This window comes from Pituophis catenifer, unplaced genomic scaffold, assembly GCF_029215685.1.
Source record: "Pituophis catenifer annectens isolate HBS135680 unplaced genomic scaffold, rPitCat1.0.hap2 SCAF_2, whole genome shotgun sequence".
NCBI lineage: Eukaryota > Metazoa > Chordata > Lepidosauria > Squamata > Colubridae > Pituophis > Pituophis catenifer.
In genome coordinates this window covers 27,780,477-27,798,690 of record NW_027256882.1, presented here as the reverse complement: position 1 = coordinate 27,798,690, position 18,214 = coordinate 27,780,477, and the positions used below count along the sequence as shown (strand labels likewise).

At 40.1% G+C, this 18,214-nt stretch overlaps 2 protein-coding genes across 2 annotated transcripts in view; both read right to left on the bottom strand.

The window, feature by feature from the left end:
- The window catches only part of LOC139310039 (zinc finger protein 252-like), a 371,392-nt gene that overhangs the window by 320,603 nt on the left and 32,575 nt on the right, over positions 1-18,214 (bottom strand). Inside the window, exon 3 of the mRNA XM_070934207.1 lies at positions 17,390-17,401. Within this exon, the coding sequence (XP_070790308.1) occupies positions 17,390-17,401 (12 nt within the window). The remainder of the gene's footprint in view (positions 1-17,389; positions 17,402-18,214) is intronic.
- On the bottom strand, positions 9,228-10,295 carry CX3CR1 (C-X3-C motif chemokine receptor 1). Its single transcript, XM_070936496.1, has one exon. The coding sequence runs from the start codon at positions 10,293-10,295 to the stop codon at positions 9,228-9,230; it is 1,068 nt and encodes a 355-aa protein (XP_070792597.1).

The window sequence follows — 18,214 nt, the reverse complement described above, 5'->3', positions numbered from 1 at the left end:
TCAAGTGTTTTTTCACTTAGCAGTCATGAGACTTAGCAACAGAATTGCCAGTCATAATTGTCACTAAGTGAGGACTCCCCATGTTCATTTATCACAATCCTGCAGGCTTCTTCCTGCAGTTGATAGGGATGAGGTCAATGTGCAGTAGGGCGTCTCTCTTGCATTGCTTTCCTATTAAACAGCTACTGTCAAACCTGCCCCAGTTAGATCCCTTAGGGAAGAAAGACCCTTGACTCTTAGAGTTCAAAGAACTCTGGATTAAAATTGCCCCAAAGGGCAATTAAATGCTGTTTTCCAATCATCACCCTCTTTAATTCTGACTCGGTAATATCCTTCTTATACTCCAGTTTGATAAAAATATTCTCTTTTGCCAGGTATGCTAGCACAGGGCTGTGTTTTTTTCTCCAAGATGGCACTGCCAACAGCTGCCTTGGTGAAATGCTCTCTTAGTGGTTTCTTTATTTTTTATTATTGTCTGTGATTCTCTACAATTTTCATACTCACGAGACCATCTGCTAAGAATTAAGCAATGTTTTTTTAAGGAGCAGCTTTCTGTAACCTCACCCCCCCCTTTACAAACTTGGAGGAGATTCTAACACAGGAAGAAGCAAATTCCCCAGAGCTATGGATCACCAACAGCAAACACAGGAGACGCCGACACCAACGAGATAAAAGAGTGGGAATTTTGAATAGACTAAGGAATAAAAAGGGGGAATAAAAAAATCCGCTCCCTTCAATCTTTCTGACTATGTTCACTTGCTAATAAGACGATGAAATACTCCTTTTAAACAGCTGCAATTCTGATTTTTACAATGCAGCAGCCCTATACTTGATTGACACCTGGCTAAATGAGGAAATTGATGATAACAGCATGCATATACCAGGGTTTCAGATACTAAGAGCAGACAGAATTGCAGAATCATCAGGTAAAAAGAAGGGAGGAGGCTTATATATTTATATCAACAACAGCTGGTCTCAGGATATAACTATAATACATAAATTCTGTGATGAAAACTTAGAGTCTTTACTTATCAACTGTAAACCATTTTATTCTCCATGAGAGTTTTCCTCATTTCTCCTAATTGCTGTGTATATTACTCCACAGCATTCTCCATAATGCTGTGTAAACAAGGCATTCCGAATTCTAGCTGACCAGATTATGGAGGCTGAAGCCAAATACCCAGATTCAGTGGCCATTATACTAGGTCCGTAATGGCGAATCTATGGCACATGTGCCACAGGTGGCACACAGAGCCCTCTCTGTGGGCACACAAGCGTTGCCCCAGCTCAGCTCCACCGCGGAGGTCCATGCGCCTCCCACTGGGCAGCTGATTTTTGGGTCTCTGCTGTGCATGCGCAGGGGTGGGGTGCATGCAGGAGATGTGCGCATGTGGACAAGGGTCGCATGGAGGTCATGCATCTATGTGTAGGTGGGCAGGACACGTGTGGAGGGGTTGTACACGCATTGCATTATGGGTTATAAGTGCAGGAAGGCCTACTAGGCCCAAAACGGATGCAGGGGGTTGCGGTGCAGCCCCCACGTGGCCTGTTTTTGCTCCCAGGAGGCTGCAGGAAGGCCTGCTAGGCCTAAAACGGGGCACGGAGTATGTGGCATGGCCCCTCCACAGCCTGATTTTGCTCCCAGGAAGCTGCAGGGAGACCTACTAGGCCCAAAACGGTGCGGGGGGAGCGCGAGGGAGTTGCATGCACATGCGGGGGAGCGCGGGAGGAACGTGCATGCATACGCAGGGGGTGGGGTGCGTAGGGTGGGTCGCGCATGCATTGTGGCCTCGAAACAAAATGGGTGATAAACAAATCTTATAAACAAATATGAGACAAAGCACCAATGTTCCGAGTCACATCTTTTCCAATAACGCTACCAGATATTACATGGATTCCATCAATGTCATTAGGAAAAATATGGTGAATGACTGATGCCTAGAGCTTTTTTTTTTTTTTTAATTTGATTTATATGCCGCCCTTCTCCAGAGACTCAGGGCGGCTTACAGTGCGTTAAGCTTTGTGTATGAGACATGTTACAAGAAAAAAAACTAAAGTTTATGGGAGACTAGAGATTTGAAAAGATTACCTCACTACTTTTTCTTCTGGTAAATGTGTTTTGTTGTAGATCATTTAATACTTTTGTTTATTAAAATGAAATTGAAAAAAACAAATACATCACAAGACCAAATCATATGGGTTGAAGAACCCTTAAAATTTTTGTATGTCCACAAATGAAATCAGATATCCATGTATTCAAATACTTTCTTTGGAAAAGGTCATATACTTGAAATAGAATTTTGATGGATCAGTTTTAATCTCAGGTCTGTTGATCTCAAATTAAATTATTATTTTAAGGGTTATTTCAAGTTTTCTTTCTCACTCCTCTTTCCCAGCACTGTGTAATCTTTTCTTGCAAATCATTGGCAGACTCATTCCTTCCTCTTCTGAAGATTAGCTGTAAGGTCCATGAAGGAGAATGACAAGGTTGATAGGAGAATTTGAAACCAAATCTTGGGAACAGCAGTTGAAAAAAGTCTTGAGAAAGGGCACAGATGGGAGATAGGATAGAACTTTTCGAACAGCCGATGAAATGCCATACAAAATCTATTCTCTATCATTACGACACAGCCATTACGAAAACTGTATGTCTGTTATGGATCCACTCCTGGATTCCTCTCCAGTTGTGAGATGAGGAAGGTGAATTTGAATCTGGAGAGGAAAGCATGGAGCTAAGTATTGATCAGGATCGAGGTTCAGAAAATACTAGCCTGATAGAGCAGCCTCAGATGGGTTGAATGGACTAACCACAGGCTGAGGCTAAGGGGGGTGAGCCACAGCTTCAGCAAATTGGCCTGGAAGGCTCCAGATGAGGACTGTGAGAAGCTGCCATCCCTTAGCAGTGAGGAGGAGGTGGAATCCACATCTCCTCCTGATCCAAGGACACATAGAGCAGAGAGGAGGCAGCCACAATGCTAGATTACTCATGAGGAGGCAACCTCACCTGTCATGAATTGCCTGAGGAGTGTTGCTGGAGCAACATATCCAGTTCTGCCTTGTGTGCTTGTGCCTTGTATGCTGGTTTGTTTGACTCCCGGACTGCTTTCCTGGACCTATTGGGTATGGTTATCCAGTGACTCTTGCTGTACTGAGCTTGGAACCCAGACCTGTACAACAGGAGTGCTTTCCAAGGACCAGTTTGAGAGGTTTGAATAAGCACGTGTAGAACTCTTGCCATGGGTGTGGTATGTGGGGAGCAGGACAGCACAATGTCCATGAAGCCTGCAGGATTCAAGTTCAATTTAATTTGATTTTTTTTAAAAAAAAAATCCCGCATATTCTAATGTGGATTTCTAGGAAAATAGATTTCAGTGTAGTTCTGAATGATTTCTGCAACAGAGGATCAGTAGTCTTGAACAGGATAGTGTGGAGGTAAATGCTTAAATTTACTACCTTCAGTAGTGAGAAGTAGGAATAGGTTTGCTTATGTGTGTATACGTGCAAGAGCTGGAATAAAAATCAACAGTACATGTAATTCCTGGTCCCATGGACTGCTCTATCTCTTTCTGGTCCCTTGAACTCCTCTATCTCTTCCTACTTGTGTGCCCTTCTGAGGTCGAATATGACTCTTATACTAGCCAGATTTCTAACCATTGATAACAAGTCCTTATATATATAGCACTGGGATAAATAGTTTCGAAGGGAGAAAAATAACTTTTGGCTGAAAGAATATATGTAACTCAGTGTTGAACTGTGGAGTTGTTGATGCTCTCTGAACTTTGTTGTTGATGAGCTGTATGTGTAAGTTCCTGGCTCACCAGTCTTCTCAAGAAAGCAGAACTCTTGAAACAAACGGCATTTCAAAAGGAACGTTTATTGGAAGACAGTGATAGCAGAGAGAGTGTAGGTAGAATTTGAATTTTGCACACAGGAGCATTAGTTTAAACCGCTCCTTTCAAAGCCCCTCCCAATGTCCAGTTCAACCTTGAGAGAACTTCAAACTGAGAAGGTGTTAACAGGCAGTTGCCAGGCGCCACGAACTTGCTCATCCAGTGGTGAGACAAAACAGATGGCCCAAGGTATATTCTTTCCCCCCTTCCAACATCCCAAAGGTACATCAAAGCAGAGAAAAAGAACAAAGAAATCCCCATGCAAGCATATACCACAAATTCTCCCCCATCTCATCAGAATGGCAAGCTTCCGATAGAGATCTATGGGACCTGACAGTATGTAGGCCCAGGATATCTGTCGGACCACCTGCAACCAGCATCGATTTCCCATCACCCGGTGCGTTCCCACAGAGAGGGCCTACTCAGGGTGCTGTCGGCTAGACAATGTCGGCTGGTGACCCCAGGGGTAGAGCCTTCTCTGTTGCCGCGCACACCCTTTGGAATCAACTTCCCGTGGGTCTTCGGCTGGCCCCCGACCTTCGTACCTTCCACTGTGACCTTAAGACCTGGCTGTTTAAATGCCCTAGCCAGGACTGATGGAGTCTACTGTTTTAAATTGGTTTTTAGTCTGTTTTAGTCTGTTTTAATTTGTATTTATTGGGATTGTTTCGTTTGATGTGAGCCGCCCTGAGTCCTTCGGAGAGAGGGCGGCATATAAATCCAATAAATAATAATAATAATAATAATAATAATAATAATAATAATAATAATAATAATAATGTTTAGGGGACATAGTTTGGATTGGACATTTTAGGAGGACAGCCACGTTAGTCTAGGGTAGCATAAAAATATCAGGAATTTAGTCACACATTTCGTCCATCTACCACAGGAGTGTCAAACTCGATTTCATTGAAGGCCGCATCAGGGTTGTGTTTGTCCTGGGGGTCGGGCAGGGTGGGTGTGGCCAGAGTGGTTGTGGCCAGCTTGACATCACTCATATCACGGGGCGCCTGTAGTGGCCCAAGCATTCTGCCAGTGATAATGGTCGCCCGAGCTCCCTTTTCAGCTGGGATGGTCTCCTGTAACCCTCTGCCAGTGAAAACAGAGCTCGAGAGGGTTGCACGTGGCCCTCCTGAGCTCTGTTTTCACTGGCAGAGGCACCATGGGCCAGTCCTTTGCTGTTTCCAGGGTGGCCCCTTGGGCCAGATCAGGGATGGAGTATCCATATCCTGCCTAAATATACTATTCTACTGTTGTATAGATCTTATTGTAAAGTCCCAAAATGTACTTGAGTCACCAGAGTGCCAAAGAGAGAGACTCAAGAAGAGGCTTGGAAAAATATCAGCTTTAATTTGTACGAAGAAGAGCTGGGTAGACCATACCACTACATAGAGACAAAGAGCATGCAGTAAAAGGCCACACCTTGGGGAAGGTATGGTGTCCTTTTATACCTTCAGAGGCATTAGTTTAGTATCCAATTCTGGCCCCTGGCCCATGCCTTTCATGTAGCCCTACATTGGCTATGCAGCAAGCAGCAGGAGCAAGGAGGCTGAGTGCTTAACAACAGAGGGGCTGGGTGCTTAGCAATAGAGGTATTTGCCCAGTGTAACCCTGCCAAACTATGACATATTCCGTTCCAGGTACTGAGGTATCCAAAAAAATAAGAGAGCAGGAGTTAAATCACTGATAGAAGCCAATGGCAGATGCAATTCTAATTCTTAGCAATGCAATTCTTACAGAAGCAAAACAGCAAGTCAAACCAATTCTACTGACTCTATTATGTCCCATTAATTCTACCCATTCTACTATTATTATGGCCCTACATACGGGGTAAAATCTAGCAGGTTCTGAAATTTTGAGTAGTTCAGAGAACCGGTAGTGGAAATTTTGAGTAGTTTGGAGAACCAGCAAATACCACCTCCGGCTGGCCACAGAGTGGGGTAGGAATGGAGATTTTGCAATATCCTTCTCCCGGGAGTGGGAAAGGAATGGGGATTTTGCAATATCCTTACCCTGGAGTGGGGTGGGAATGGAGTTTTTGCAGTATCCTTCCCCTGCCAAGCCCACCAAGCCACGCCCACCACACCACACCACTCCCACCAAGCCATGCCCACAGAAACGGTAGTAAAAAAATTTGGATTTCACCACTGCCTACATATCATTAACACATTTCCCCTTACATTTAAATGAAACTTGAGTAGCTGTAATTTATGTCCATTGTGTCCCGATTTGCATATTTAACTGAAAACCTATCAGTGGCTGAGATAAAATTCAGAAAGTCAAATTACTGAATTGGTGAGCCAAGGCAAGAAGAAAATAATTTAAAAATCAAAATCAAACATGTTATGAGAAATCTAAAGGAATGCCACTTTCATTACATGCTCGTGCTATTTAAGTTGATTTCAAAACAGAACATACGGAGGGCAAAAAACAGAAGTGGTTAATCTGTCTAGTTTGTTAGCTTTGCTTAGGACTTTCCTTTGCAGGTTCTCTGTACTTTTTTTTTTTTACAAGATAGTTTATTTCTCCTTTTACAACTGGTGGTAAGGTTGAAATAGAGCAAGATCTTCCTTCTTTGCCAGAAGAAATATTCCCTTTTCATCAAAGTTGAACAATTAATAATTATATAGTGTTTTTACTTTTTTTTATTTTTTTTCCAGGTCATTTTTTTTTCTTTCTCAGTTTTCCCCATTTTAGGAAAGCATATACAGTAATTTTAAAAAATAAAATTATTGTCTGGTTACTTAATTAATACAGTGAGAGTCATGTTTGTAGACGTCAGCTGCAAACTCTATAGTTGTTGCTGTCCAAAACTTGTTAGCATTCAAGTAATCTGAAAAGCTCAAGGTTGAAGTTTCAGAATTTCTGAAAGAGAGAGGTACTGGTAATAATAATAATCAGAATAGAACTGGAAGATATCTTGGAGGTCTTTTAGTTTAATCCCCTTCTCAAACAGGAGACTCTATACCCGTGATGGCGAACCTATGGCATACGTGCCACAGGTGGCACGCGGAGCCATATCTTTGGGCACGCGAGCGTTGCCCTAGCTCAACTCCAGCACACATGCGCCTGCCAGCCAGCTGATTTTCAGACCTTCCGAGCCCACTGGAAGTCAGGAAATGGGCTGTTTCCTGCCTCCGGAAGGCCTCCAGGGGGGTGGGGAAGGCTGTTTTCACCTTCCCCAGGCTTTCTAAGAGGCCCTTCAGAGGCTGGAAACAACCCATTTCCTGACTATCAGTGGGACCGGAAGGCCCATTTTTCACCCTCCCCAGAAAGATCACGTGCCCACTGTGCCATCGCCTGCCAAAAATGGGGGGAGCGTGGGGGAGGGTCACGTACACATGCGCGGGAGGTGGAGCACACTGAATGATGGGTGTGGGCACATGCACGTGTGACATACCCCCACGTTCCCCCTGCGTTTGGCATGCAACGGCAAAAGGGTTAGCCATCACTGCCCTATACCATTTCAGACAGGTGGCTGTCCAGTCTTTTCTTAAAAACCTCCAGAGATGAAGCACCTACAATTGTTTTACTAAACATATTGCAAGCTAGAGTTTAATATAATTAAGATGAATCAACATTATGTGACAACTTTATTTATGGAACTCACAAGAGTTAAGGCATGATGGCTGTGCCATTGCCTTTCAGACCCAGTGGTTAGAAGTGGGTTTTAGAATAGAATAGGAATAGGAATAGGAATAGGAATAGGAATAGGAATAGGAATAGGAATAGGAATAGGAATAGGAATAGGAATAGGAATAGGAATAGGAAAAGAACAGAACAGAACAGAACAGAACAGAACAACAGAACAGAACAGAACAGAACAGAACAGAACAGAACAGAACAGAACAGAACAGAATAGAATAGAATTCTTTATTGGCCAAGTGTGATTGGACACACAAGGAATTTGTCTTTGGTGCATATGCTCTCAGTGTACATAAAAAGACCAGATACATTCGTCAAGAATCATAAGGTACAACACTTAATGATAGTCATAGGGTACAAATAAGCAATCAAATCATACTAGGAAACAATCAATATAAATCGTAAGGATACAAGCAACAAATTTACAGTCATACAGTCACAAGTGGCAGGAGATTTTTTTGTGCCGTTGGTTGGTTACTCTGAGAACATATTGCTAAACTAGATATGTCAGGGATCTAATTCAACAGGGCACTACTTACCTTTTTTCTATAAATATTTAAACAGAGGCTGGATGACCATTTGTTGGTGATGCTCTATGTTGGAGTCTTGCATTTGATAGGAATTTGGGCTGAATAATTTCCAAGACCTTTTCCAACTCTTACCTTTCTTTAATTCTGTCAAACATTCTGTCAAGCAAAGGAGCCTGGATAGCTCAACAGACTAAAAGCCTGTTATTAACATTCAGCTGTCTGCAATTATTGCATGTTCGAATCTCCCCAGACTCAAGGTTGACTCAGCCTTCCATAATTTCTAAGGTAGGTAAATTGAGGACCCAGTTTGTGGGGGCAATAAGCTGACTTTGTATAAAATATACAAAAGTATGAAGGCTATTGCTTAACGCATTGTAAGCCGCCCTGAGTCTCCGGAGAAGGGCGGCATATAAATCTAATTTAAAAAAAAAAACATATCCTATGATCTGAATGCACCCTATCTTTTCTACTCTCTTGTTCTATTTTATTTATTTATTTATTTTATTTTATTTTGTCAAGTATATATAAGATTACAGAAAAAGTATAAACATGATCGTGAATACATGAAATTAATAAACGTGGGTATGAATACATGAGATGGTTACGAATACATGGGGACATCTAGTGGTAAAAGTGGATAGTAGAAATACAGCAGAGTACCAGATTCTTCAGTTGTTTAGGATAGCACCAAGAACTGTGGTGTAGATGAGCCACTATAGCTTTATTTTATAGTAATTCTTCCTATTCCTCCATTTATGTGAAGTACTCAGAGCAGTACTTCACAAGCAGAGATTCCAATATATAACCTTTCTCCCTCTGAATAATACGTTGTGGAACAAGGATGTAACTGCTTAAACAATAAATAGTAAGAAACAAGGATGTAAACAATTTAAAAATTATTGGTTATTAATTTTACTTGTTTGCTATTCCTCAAAAGGAGGATAAACTGATACTAAAGCAGGAATGTAGAATAATATTACTTCATAAATAAAATAAATTTATATTTCTGCCTATAAAGACAATACTTGACACATAGTCCTATTACCTATGGTAGACAAAAGCTGTTGTGCTAGGAATACTGAGAAACTGAAGTCTATGGATAATCTGGATAAAATAGTTCAGTATTCAGTATGCCCCAGTATTCAATACTATTTGTTAACAATCAAAGAAGGAGAGACACTTCTCGGTCACTGGTATTCTGGGTATGATTACTGGTCATAGCACACTCTGGAATAGCAGTAGGCACTCCACTGCAATATTTGCCACAAGACCCAGAGGCACATGTGAATGAAATGCATCTGAGAACCAAGTGGGAAAAGTACTTTCTGAATTTTTCACCAGCAAAAACATAGATGATTGGATTAAGACAGCAGTGGCTGAAAGCTACTGTCTCAGTCACTTGTACAGTATAATCCAGAAACCTTAAGGAACTGCAGTTTTTGAAGACATCAAAGTAGTGTAGCACCTGCAGAAAAAGTGAGATGTGATATGGAGTCCAGAAGAGAAAAAATATGATTACCACAAGTGAAATCACTTTCATAGCTTTGTGTTTGCGCTGGTTTTTGCAGGACAGCAACGTTCTGATGATCTGCAGATAGCAGTAGCTCATGATGCACATTGGGAGAAGAAATCCAATGATGTTCATTTCCAAGTAGCTGAAAACAGGCCATATTAGAGTAAGATGTTCTGGATACAATGAAGTACACTTTCTGTCTGATGCTTGGATGAATATAAAATGGGGGCTTGCAAAGAAAACTGCTAAGGCCCATATTGATATACTAGTAAGATATCCATAGGTGACTGTCCTGGATTTCATAATACATGTTGCCCGAACAATAGCCAAGTATCTGTCAATGCTTATGATGGTTATGAAGAACATGCCACCAAAGAAGCCCACAGAATAGAAAGAAGAAACTATTTGGCATGTAAGGGTCCCAAGTGTCCAATCATGTATAATATAAGAAGCCCAAAAAGGAAGAGAAATCACAAAAAGAAGGTCAGAGATGGCCAAATTCAGGAAAAAAATATCAGTGATGCTCTTTTGGTGTCTGGCTTTCAGAATGGTAAGAACCACTAGAAAATTCCCTATCAGCCCAATGGCGAACACCAGGCCATACAATATAGGCAGGAAGACTTTTCCAAACATCTGGATGTCCATTTTATCACATGGAATGGCTTCGTCATCCTCATAGGGAAAAGGAGACATTCCTTCAATATATTCTTCAGTCATGGCGAATATATGCTTAAAATAAAAATATAAATGAGAAACAGACGTGGATATGTATACAGTATTACTAGGAATTCTATATTACAGAACCTTTTTGTAATGTAAGCAAACATTATCAAGTTACTAAGTCAAACTTACCCATATTTTTCGGACTATAAGACACACTGGTGTATAAGAAGCACCAAGATTTCGAAGAGGTAAGCAAGAAAAAAATGTTTTCTCCCTCCCCAGCCCCCAGGAGCAGTCTGCAGGCCTTCCAAAGGCTCTATGCATCCCGTTTTTTTGAAAAACAGGCCCGTTTTTAGCAAAAACGGGATGTGCAGGGAGAGGCTTCGGGAGGCCAAAAATGGCTGTATTCAGTGTATAAGACTGAATTTCCACCCTCTTTTTGGGGGGGGGAGGGGGAGTGCATCTTATACTCCGAAAAGTACAGTAACTTTACTAGTTAAATTTGTTCTGGGGAGAAATTTGAAGGAACTTATTTCTGAAGTAAAACGCAGAGGAAATGAATATGAATATGATGTTTCTTTTTCTTTTTTTATTGGCAGGAACTGTTGATTTAAAAAAACCACAATAATATTTAAGTATAGCAGGTAAGTTCTATTACGGTAGATCATGGGAAACTGCTAATGATTTGGGGTGATTGTGGTTCAGGATTGGGACTTAAAAAGAGTTGGGGATCATGAATGACCAGAGGGATCTCAGAGGGATGACTTCTCTTTTAACTCTTTTTAATAGATTATATTGTGACTGCTCTGTTGGTAGCTTCATAAAACTTTATTGTCTTATGCTATGAAAATAATAGATAATATAATACTGTATTCCAACATTAGAAATATTTAGCCAACCTTGGCTAATCAGTAATTGCCATAAATATGCAATTTTCTGTTTCATCCCCTAACGCTGAAATGGACAATCTGGAAATGGAACTCTGGAAATTGTTAAAATTCTTCAGAGTTAGTCAACAAGCTCAGTGAATGGGGTGATAGGACATATATACCTGGTGTGTCTCCAAATCTTCTGCTTCTTCAGATGAAGTGAAGTGCTAATACCACTTTGTAATGCCTTGGTAAGGCCACAATTGGAATACTGCATCCAGTTTTGGTCGTCACGATGTAAAAAAGATGTTGAGACTCTAGAAAGAGTGCAGAGAAGAGCAACAAAGATGATTATGGGACTGGAGGCTAAAATATATGAAGAACAATTGCTGGAATTGGGTATGTCTGGTTTAATGAAAAGAAGGACTAGGGGAGACATGATAGCAGTGTTCCAATATCTCAGGGGCTGCCACAAAGAAGAGGGAGTCAAACTATTCTCCAGAGCACCTGAAGGCAGGAGAAGAAGCAATGGGTGGAAATTAATCAAGGAGAGAAGCAACTTAGAACTAAAGAGAAATTTCCTAGCAGTTAGAACAATTAATCAGTGGAACAACTTGCCTCCAGAAGTTGTGGATGCTCCAACACTGGAAGTTTTAAAGAAAATGTTGGATAACCATTTGTCTGAAGTGGTGTAGGGTTTCCTGCCTAGGCAGAGGGTTGGACTAGAAGACCTCCAAGGTCCTTTCCAACTCTGTTATTCTATTCTATTCTTGAAGCAGCAGGAAATACCTAGACAAGATGTATAAAATCTGAGATGAGGCAAGCTATTTTGTGCTTAAAGCTGAAGGTTTCACAAATGTTACTGTACCCCTCCCCCTCAAAGTAGAAATACAATATTAATAAATTTTAGAAGATAAATACACAGAGGTAAATGTAACTACTATTTGTTTCACAGATTTACCCATGCACTTTTCTTGGCTACAATATGGATGTGATTAGCCATTGATTGCTTCCAAGATGTTTTTCTATTTCCCAATTTACCTCATGGTCCTGGGATTCTCGGTTTTTTTCCTATCCAAACAGAGACCAGGTTCAACAGTTTAGCTTCTGGATTAAGAGATGATGCTACTTGCTGAGATCAATCCCATTTGGTGCTTTTTATTGATATCCCCGAATCACCTCTAATCATAGTTGGGATCCTTGGAGTTTCCCATTAGTTGTGTTTGGTTGTGATACAGTTGTGTTACAGTTATTGTTGTTTCCCAACAAGTTGCCTTGGGTTGTTTGGGTAGGAAATTTATGAAAAACAAACAAACAATCATAGAAATAGAAAGCCCCACACTCTAAAGTAATACATACATCTACTCTCTGAGCAGGGTGACTATTACTAAAAGAAAATATCAAAAAGTATGTGGCTTTGCACATAATTTGTCTAGAAAGTAAGCATCTGGGGTGTTTGTACAAGCTCTTTCATTTCTTCTTACAGTTCTTTTTCCCACCTGTCTTGTTGGTTTCAACTAGCTGGATAGCTCTGCAGACTAAAGCACTGTAAATTAACACCAGCTGTCTGCAATTAAAGTAAGTTCGAATCTCGCCAGGCTCAAGGTTGACTCAGCCTTCCATCCTTTCTAAGGTAGGTGAAATGAGGACCCAGTTTGTGGGGGCAATAAGCTGACTTTGTATAAAATATACAAAAGTATGAAGGCTATTGCTTAACGCACTGTAAGCCGCCCTGAGTCTCCGGAGAAGGACGGCATATAAATCAAATTACAAAAAAACAACAACAAAAACCTAGAGTGGCAAGTGCTAGAACTGAATTCATGAATTATTGAGAAAAGTTCTGGTATCTGTTTTCAGGAGAAACACTATGAAAGGTAAAGGAGTGGTTTGTGGTATTAACACTCTTCCTGATTTTGCAACTGGTAAACTGACTTCTGTGTTATTTCAAAATTCAAAACAACAGAAGTGTGCGATCTGGCGGTCAGGGGTCATGACAACTAAAGTCAGAGGTATGCTGACAGTTTCTTAATAAAAGAATTATCCACAACAAAGCAATAGGGAAGTTGGTGAGAAATGTTTTCACTCAAGTTCTTGAAAAATAAGACACCCTGTTTTCCTTGGTGCTGTTCATTTGGAGGGGCAAGAGAGATCAATGCTGCCTTGCCTCAATTCCTTCCTTAAATGATCCCTTGCTGGCATTTCTTATGCAGGATTAACTTGTAGCTCTTGTGGTACCTGCCTTAGTTCTATCACCACTGTGGATGCAATCAGGAATAGATCCTTCCGCAGAGTTTTTCTCCAAGTTATCTCCATGACTGCAATGTGATGCTTTATTAAACATTTTTTAAAAAAACCAATGGACCTGCTATTCTTCCAAAATTTAACAAGCCTTCTCTAGTATTAAAGTCCAATTCAGTTCAGGGAAAGCCTGATTCATTGCAGATGATGCCCTTCAGCTTGATTCTTAAAGGTTTGTCTTTAGGATATGACAGATTCCTCTGCTCTTTTGTCTAATGGTTTTAGTTTGACTTTCAAGTCAAACACATAAGACATAATGCATCTAATAAACAGCTTGCAGCAGAAGGCATATGACAAGGAAAAGAATGACCAAGAGAAGAAGCTGGGATGGAATGAGATGGGATGGGATGGGATTGTCCCTATGCTGAATTTCACAGCAGAGGAGTTTCCATCCTGAAAGCCCCCATTATGTCAATGGAAAGATCTATATAGAATACTCTGGGTCTTTGAAAGGGCCGTAGCCTTTATCAGATTAACAGAGTTGGAAGGGACCTTGTAGGTCATCTAGTTCAACCCCCTGCCCAAGCAGGAGACAAGGAGAAATCTTGTGAAGATTTCATTTTCCATAAAATGTAGGCTGATGAAACTTAATATATATATGACATGCTCTACCACTTCCCTGAGTACACCAATTCTGGTTAGATTGACTATATTTATTTACTTATTTATTTATCCAATTTATGTAGTTTTCATTTCACCAAACAAGTGATTCTGGGTAGCATACAACAAAGCTAAACAGTTAACAAATACCGTATTTTTTGGAGTATAAGACACACCTTTTTCCCCCCAAAAAAGAGGATGAAAATCTGGGTGCATCTTATACTCTGAATGTAGTCCCGCCCAGCTTCTCAAATGGAGGTTTCAGAGGCTGAAAAAAGCATCAGAAAAGAAGCTTCAGAAAAGAAGCCCCCAAACAGAGCTTCAGAGGCTTTTTTTCTGAAGCTCTGTTTCAGAGGCAGGAAAAGAAGTTTTTTCTGAAACAGAGTTTCAGAAGTTTCAGAGGCAGAAAAAAAAGCCAAAAAAAAAAAAGCAAGGCACAGAGCTCACAACCAAGGAACCTGTTGCTAAAATTCACCTCTGAGAACAGCGGATCGGGGGTATTCCGGGAGGCAGATCCACCTGCCAATCAGCTTTTTTCTTATTTTCCTCCCCAAAAACTAAGGTGCGTCTTATACTCCGGTGCATCTTATACTCCGAAAAATATGATAGGTAAAACCAAATAGATAAAACCAAAATCATTATTAATTATTTTAAAAAGGTTAAAACCCTCAAAAATAAATAGCAAGAGCAAAAAAATAGCAGATGAAAGAATGTAACAGAGTCACCTCATTAGTTCAGCCATTCCTTGGGGGCCCTAGGCATAATGACATTTTCCATGCCTTGACCAAATAACAACACATTCAATATGGGGAGCTGAGGTGGGATTTATGCAGGATAATAGGTATATTTAAAGGAAATAGAACTTTATGTTCCTGTTTGCTTCTATATTTGAATATATACATTCTAAATCTGTATAAAAAGCAGATGTGTCAGCAGTCAGATGGTGATTACTGTAGATGAAGAAGGGGTCAGGGGAAAAATTGCCCAATAATCATAGACAACTTTAAGAAGAGAAAATCCACATTTCTCACAGAAGAAGGGTAGAAAGAACAGTAATTCCAGCCTCAGGTTTGGGTCTTCCGAGCAATACGATCATGCTTCACTAGAAGCCACAAAAGAGGAAGCAAACAAGCATGAGAAAATGTGAAGGGAAAGTGTTCTACTTGCTTCTCCCAGATTCTTAACAGATATGAACAAAGCACACACAATACATAGTAAATAGTATGTAGAACATTTATACTTTACCTTTATTTTGTAAAACTAGCGAACAGCAGAAAAAGAAAGATTAGTTCATACTGTTTGTGATATAGTGCACAAACAATTTTGGATTAATGAAATAATATGATTTATTTTCTGGCTACCCCCAAAAATAGTGCTTTAGTAAAAAATATCTAAATCTGCTTTTTTTTTTTCAGTTTCAAATTGTAAACATTTCATTGCACTGTACAATGTACAGAAATTAACAGTACACAGAGACTGTATACGCTGACCATTATACTTTAGTGATACCTTTATTTATTTATTTATTTATTTATTTATTTATTTATTTATTTATTTATTTATTTATTTATTTATCAAATTTCTATACCGCCCTACTCCCGGAGGACTCAGGGCGGTGAACAGCCAAGATAAAATACAGATAATACAAATATTAAAAGTCCCTTAAAATTATTAAATATTTTGGCCGAAACACAGATTAAAACACCCAATTTATAAAATCAAACAAATTAAAAATTTAAAAGAGGAGAGTTAGGCCAGGCCTTTGACAAATATTATAATTTAACTTATTGTGCATGCTTTCCAATGTGAATCCCTATTTTAAAATTTGGGCAGGAAGTTATATAATACTATCCTTCTGAGGTTGGCAAAATGAAGATCAGGATTGCAGGGGGCAATATGCCGACTCTGTAAACCGCTTAGAGAGAGCTATAAAGCACTGTGAAGCAGTATTTAAGTCTGCTATTATTAACAAACTTTAACAAGTATTTTGAAAAGCTGAACATTGTTAACTATCTTAAAACAGACACCTCAGTCTTCTTTTCTAAAAAAAGAATATATTGCTATTAAGGATATTGTTCTGTATACCCGCAATGTATATACCTTGCTTCAGCACTGCTTGCTCACTTGTATTCAATTTATAAGCAGTTAATTATACGCACATTTGTAGTCAATTAATCAACTAAAGTATGATTCATCTACCATATCTATTGAATAGGATCACAATTGTGGGATGTTGATAGTTTAGAGCAGGGGTCTCCAACCTTGGCAACTTTAAAACTTGTGAACTTCAACTCCCAGAGTTCCTCAGCAAAGCAAGGATGGCTGAGGAACTCCGGGAGTTGAAGTCCACAAGTCTTAAAGTTGCCAAGGTTGGAGACCCCTGTTTTAAAGGACACCTCAGGGGAAAAGCTGGGAGGAGAAATCCTGATTTTCTTTTTTGAGATATTATATATAGTCTTACCTTAAGTAATTCTGTCTTGCTCCGAAAAGATAGACTTTTTGTATCTGGTTTGGATGAGTCTTACATCTGCTTTAGCTTACGGTCAGCATTTATATAAATACTCTATTTCTCAATTGCAAAACTAGCAGAGGAAATAAATTGCTTCCTTAAAAGAAATTGCATGCATTAATAACCACAAGCATGGAAATGTGGGCTACTGCATGCTTTTCTAGTCTGGTATTTCCTTAAATCTCATGAAAGCCCGTGTTAGGCTTCTTCTTTTTTCTCTCTCTCTCCTTTGAATTTTGGATTTAAAATTTACACACACACATGCATCCTCAAAAAATGTTTCTCTATATTCATCTCAGATTTTACTTCAAATGCTTTGATAACTCAACATCCTAATTTATATGCAGAGTGGATTATAAACTGTGGACAGATTACAGATTAACGGAGTTGGAAGGGACCCTGTAGGTCATCTAGTCCAACCCCCCACTCAAGCAGGAGACCCTACACCATTTCTGACAAATGGCAGTCCAATCTTTTCTTGAAAGTCTCAAGTGATGAAGCTCCCACAACTTCCAAAGGCAAAGCTGTTCCATTGGTTGATTGTTCTCATTGTCAGAAAGTTCCTCCTCATTTCTAGGTTGAATTTCTCCTTGATCAGTTTCCATCCATTGTTCCTTGTCTGGCCTTCAGGTGCTTTGGAAATTAGCTTGACCTCCCTCCTCTCTGTGGCAGCCCCTCAAATATTGGAACATATTGCTATCATGTCTCCCCTGGTCCTTCTCTTCACTAGACTAGCCATGCCCAGTTCCTGTAACCGTTCTTCATATGTTTTAGTCTCCAGTCCCCTTATCATCTTTGTTGCTCTTCTCTGCACTTTTTCTAGAGTCTCAACATCTTTTTTATAGTGTGGTGACCAAAACTGGGTGCAGTACTCTATGTGTGGTCTTACCAAGGCTTTCTAGAGCGGTATTAGTGCCTCACTTGATCTTGATTGTATCCTTCTGTTAATGCAATTTAGGATTGCATTGGCTTTTTTGGCTGCCGCTGCACACTGCTGGCTCATATTTAGCTGGTTGTCTACTAAGACTCCAAGATCCCTCTCACAATCACTGCTATTAAGCCTGGTTTCCCCCAGTTTATATGTGTACTTTTGGTTTTTCTTACCTAAGTGTAGGACTTTGCTTTTCTCTACATTTCATTTTGTTAGATAGGGCCCAGTGTTCAAGTCTGTCAAGATCCATCTGGATCTTGAGCCTATCTTCTAGGGTGGGTGTCGGCAACCCGCAGCTCTGGAGCCACATGTGACTCTTTGGGCCTTCTGCTGCGATTCTCTGTCCCATCACTGGTTGGCCCCGCCCCTTGCCCCCTCCTCCTTTTATTTCTTTTTTGGGATATTTTTGGAAATCCGGGCTGGCTGAGGAACAATCACCAGCCACAGCGGATCCTCCTCCTCCCCCTCCCCCCTCCCCCCCCCCTCCTCTTAATTATGAGAAAACAAAGGTGATGCATTTACAAAGGCTTCTAAGAACTAACCCTAACCCTAACCCTTGAAAGACCCAAATAAAAAGAATTCCTTGTTCTAAGTACCTGGGTTTCATGGTACATTATTTAGGGAATCGATACACTCATATCCTTTTTGGTAATCATGTACTTCATTTCTTGCTGTGCTCTTTTTTCATTTTATTGTTCTAATATCTTATTTCTCTTCTAGTCACTCTCTTTTAATTTCTTTCCTTTTCTTTCTTTTTGTTGTAATG

Coding starts and splice junctions, on each gene's coding strand:
- CX3CR1 (XM_070936496.1), bottom strand. CDS start 10,295: ATGACTGAAGAATATATTGAAGGAATGTCTCCTTTTCCCTATGAGGAT.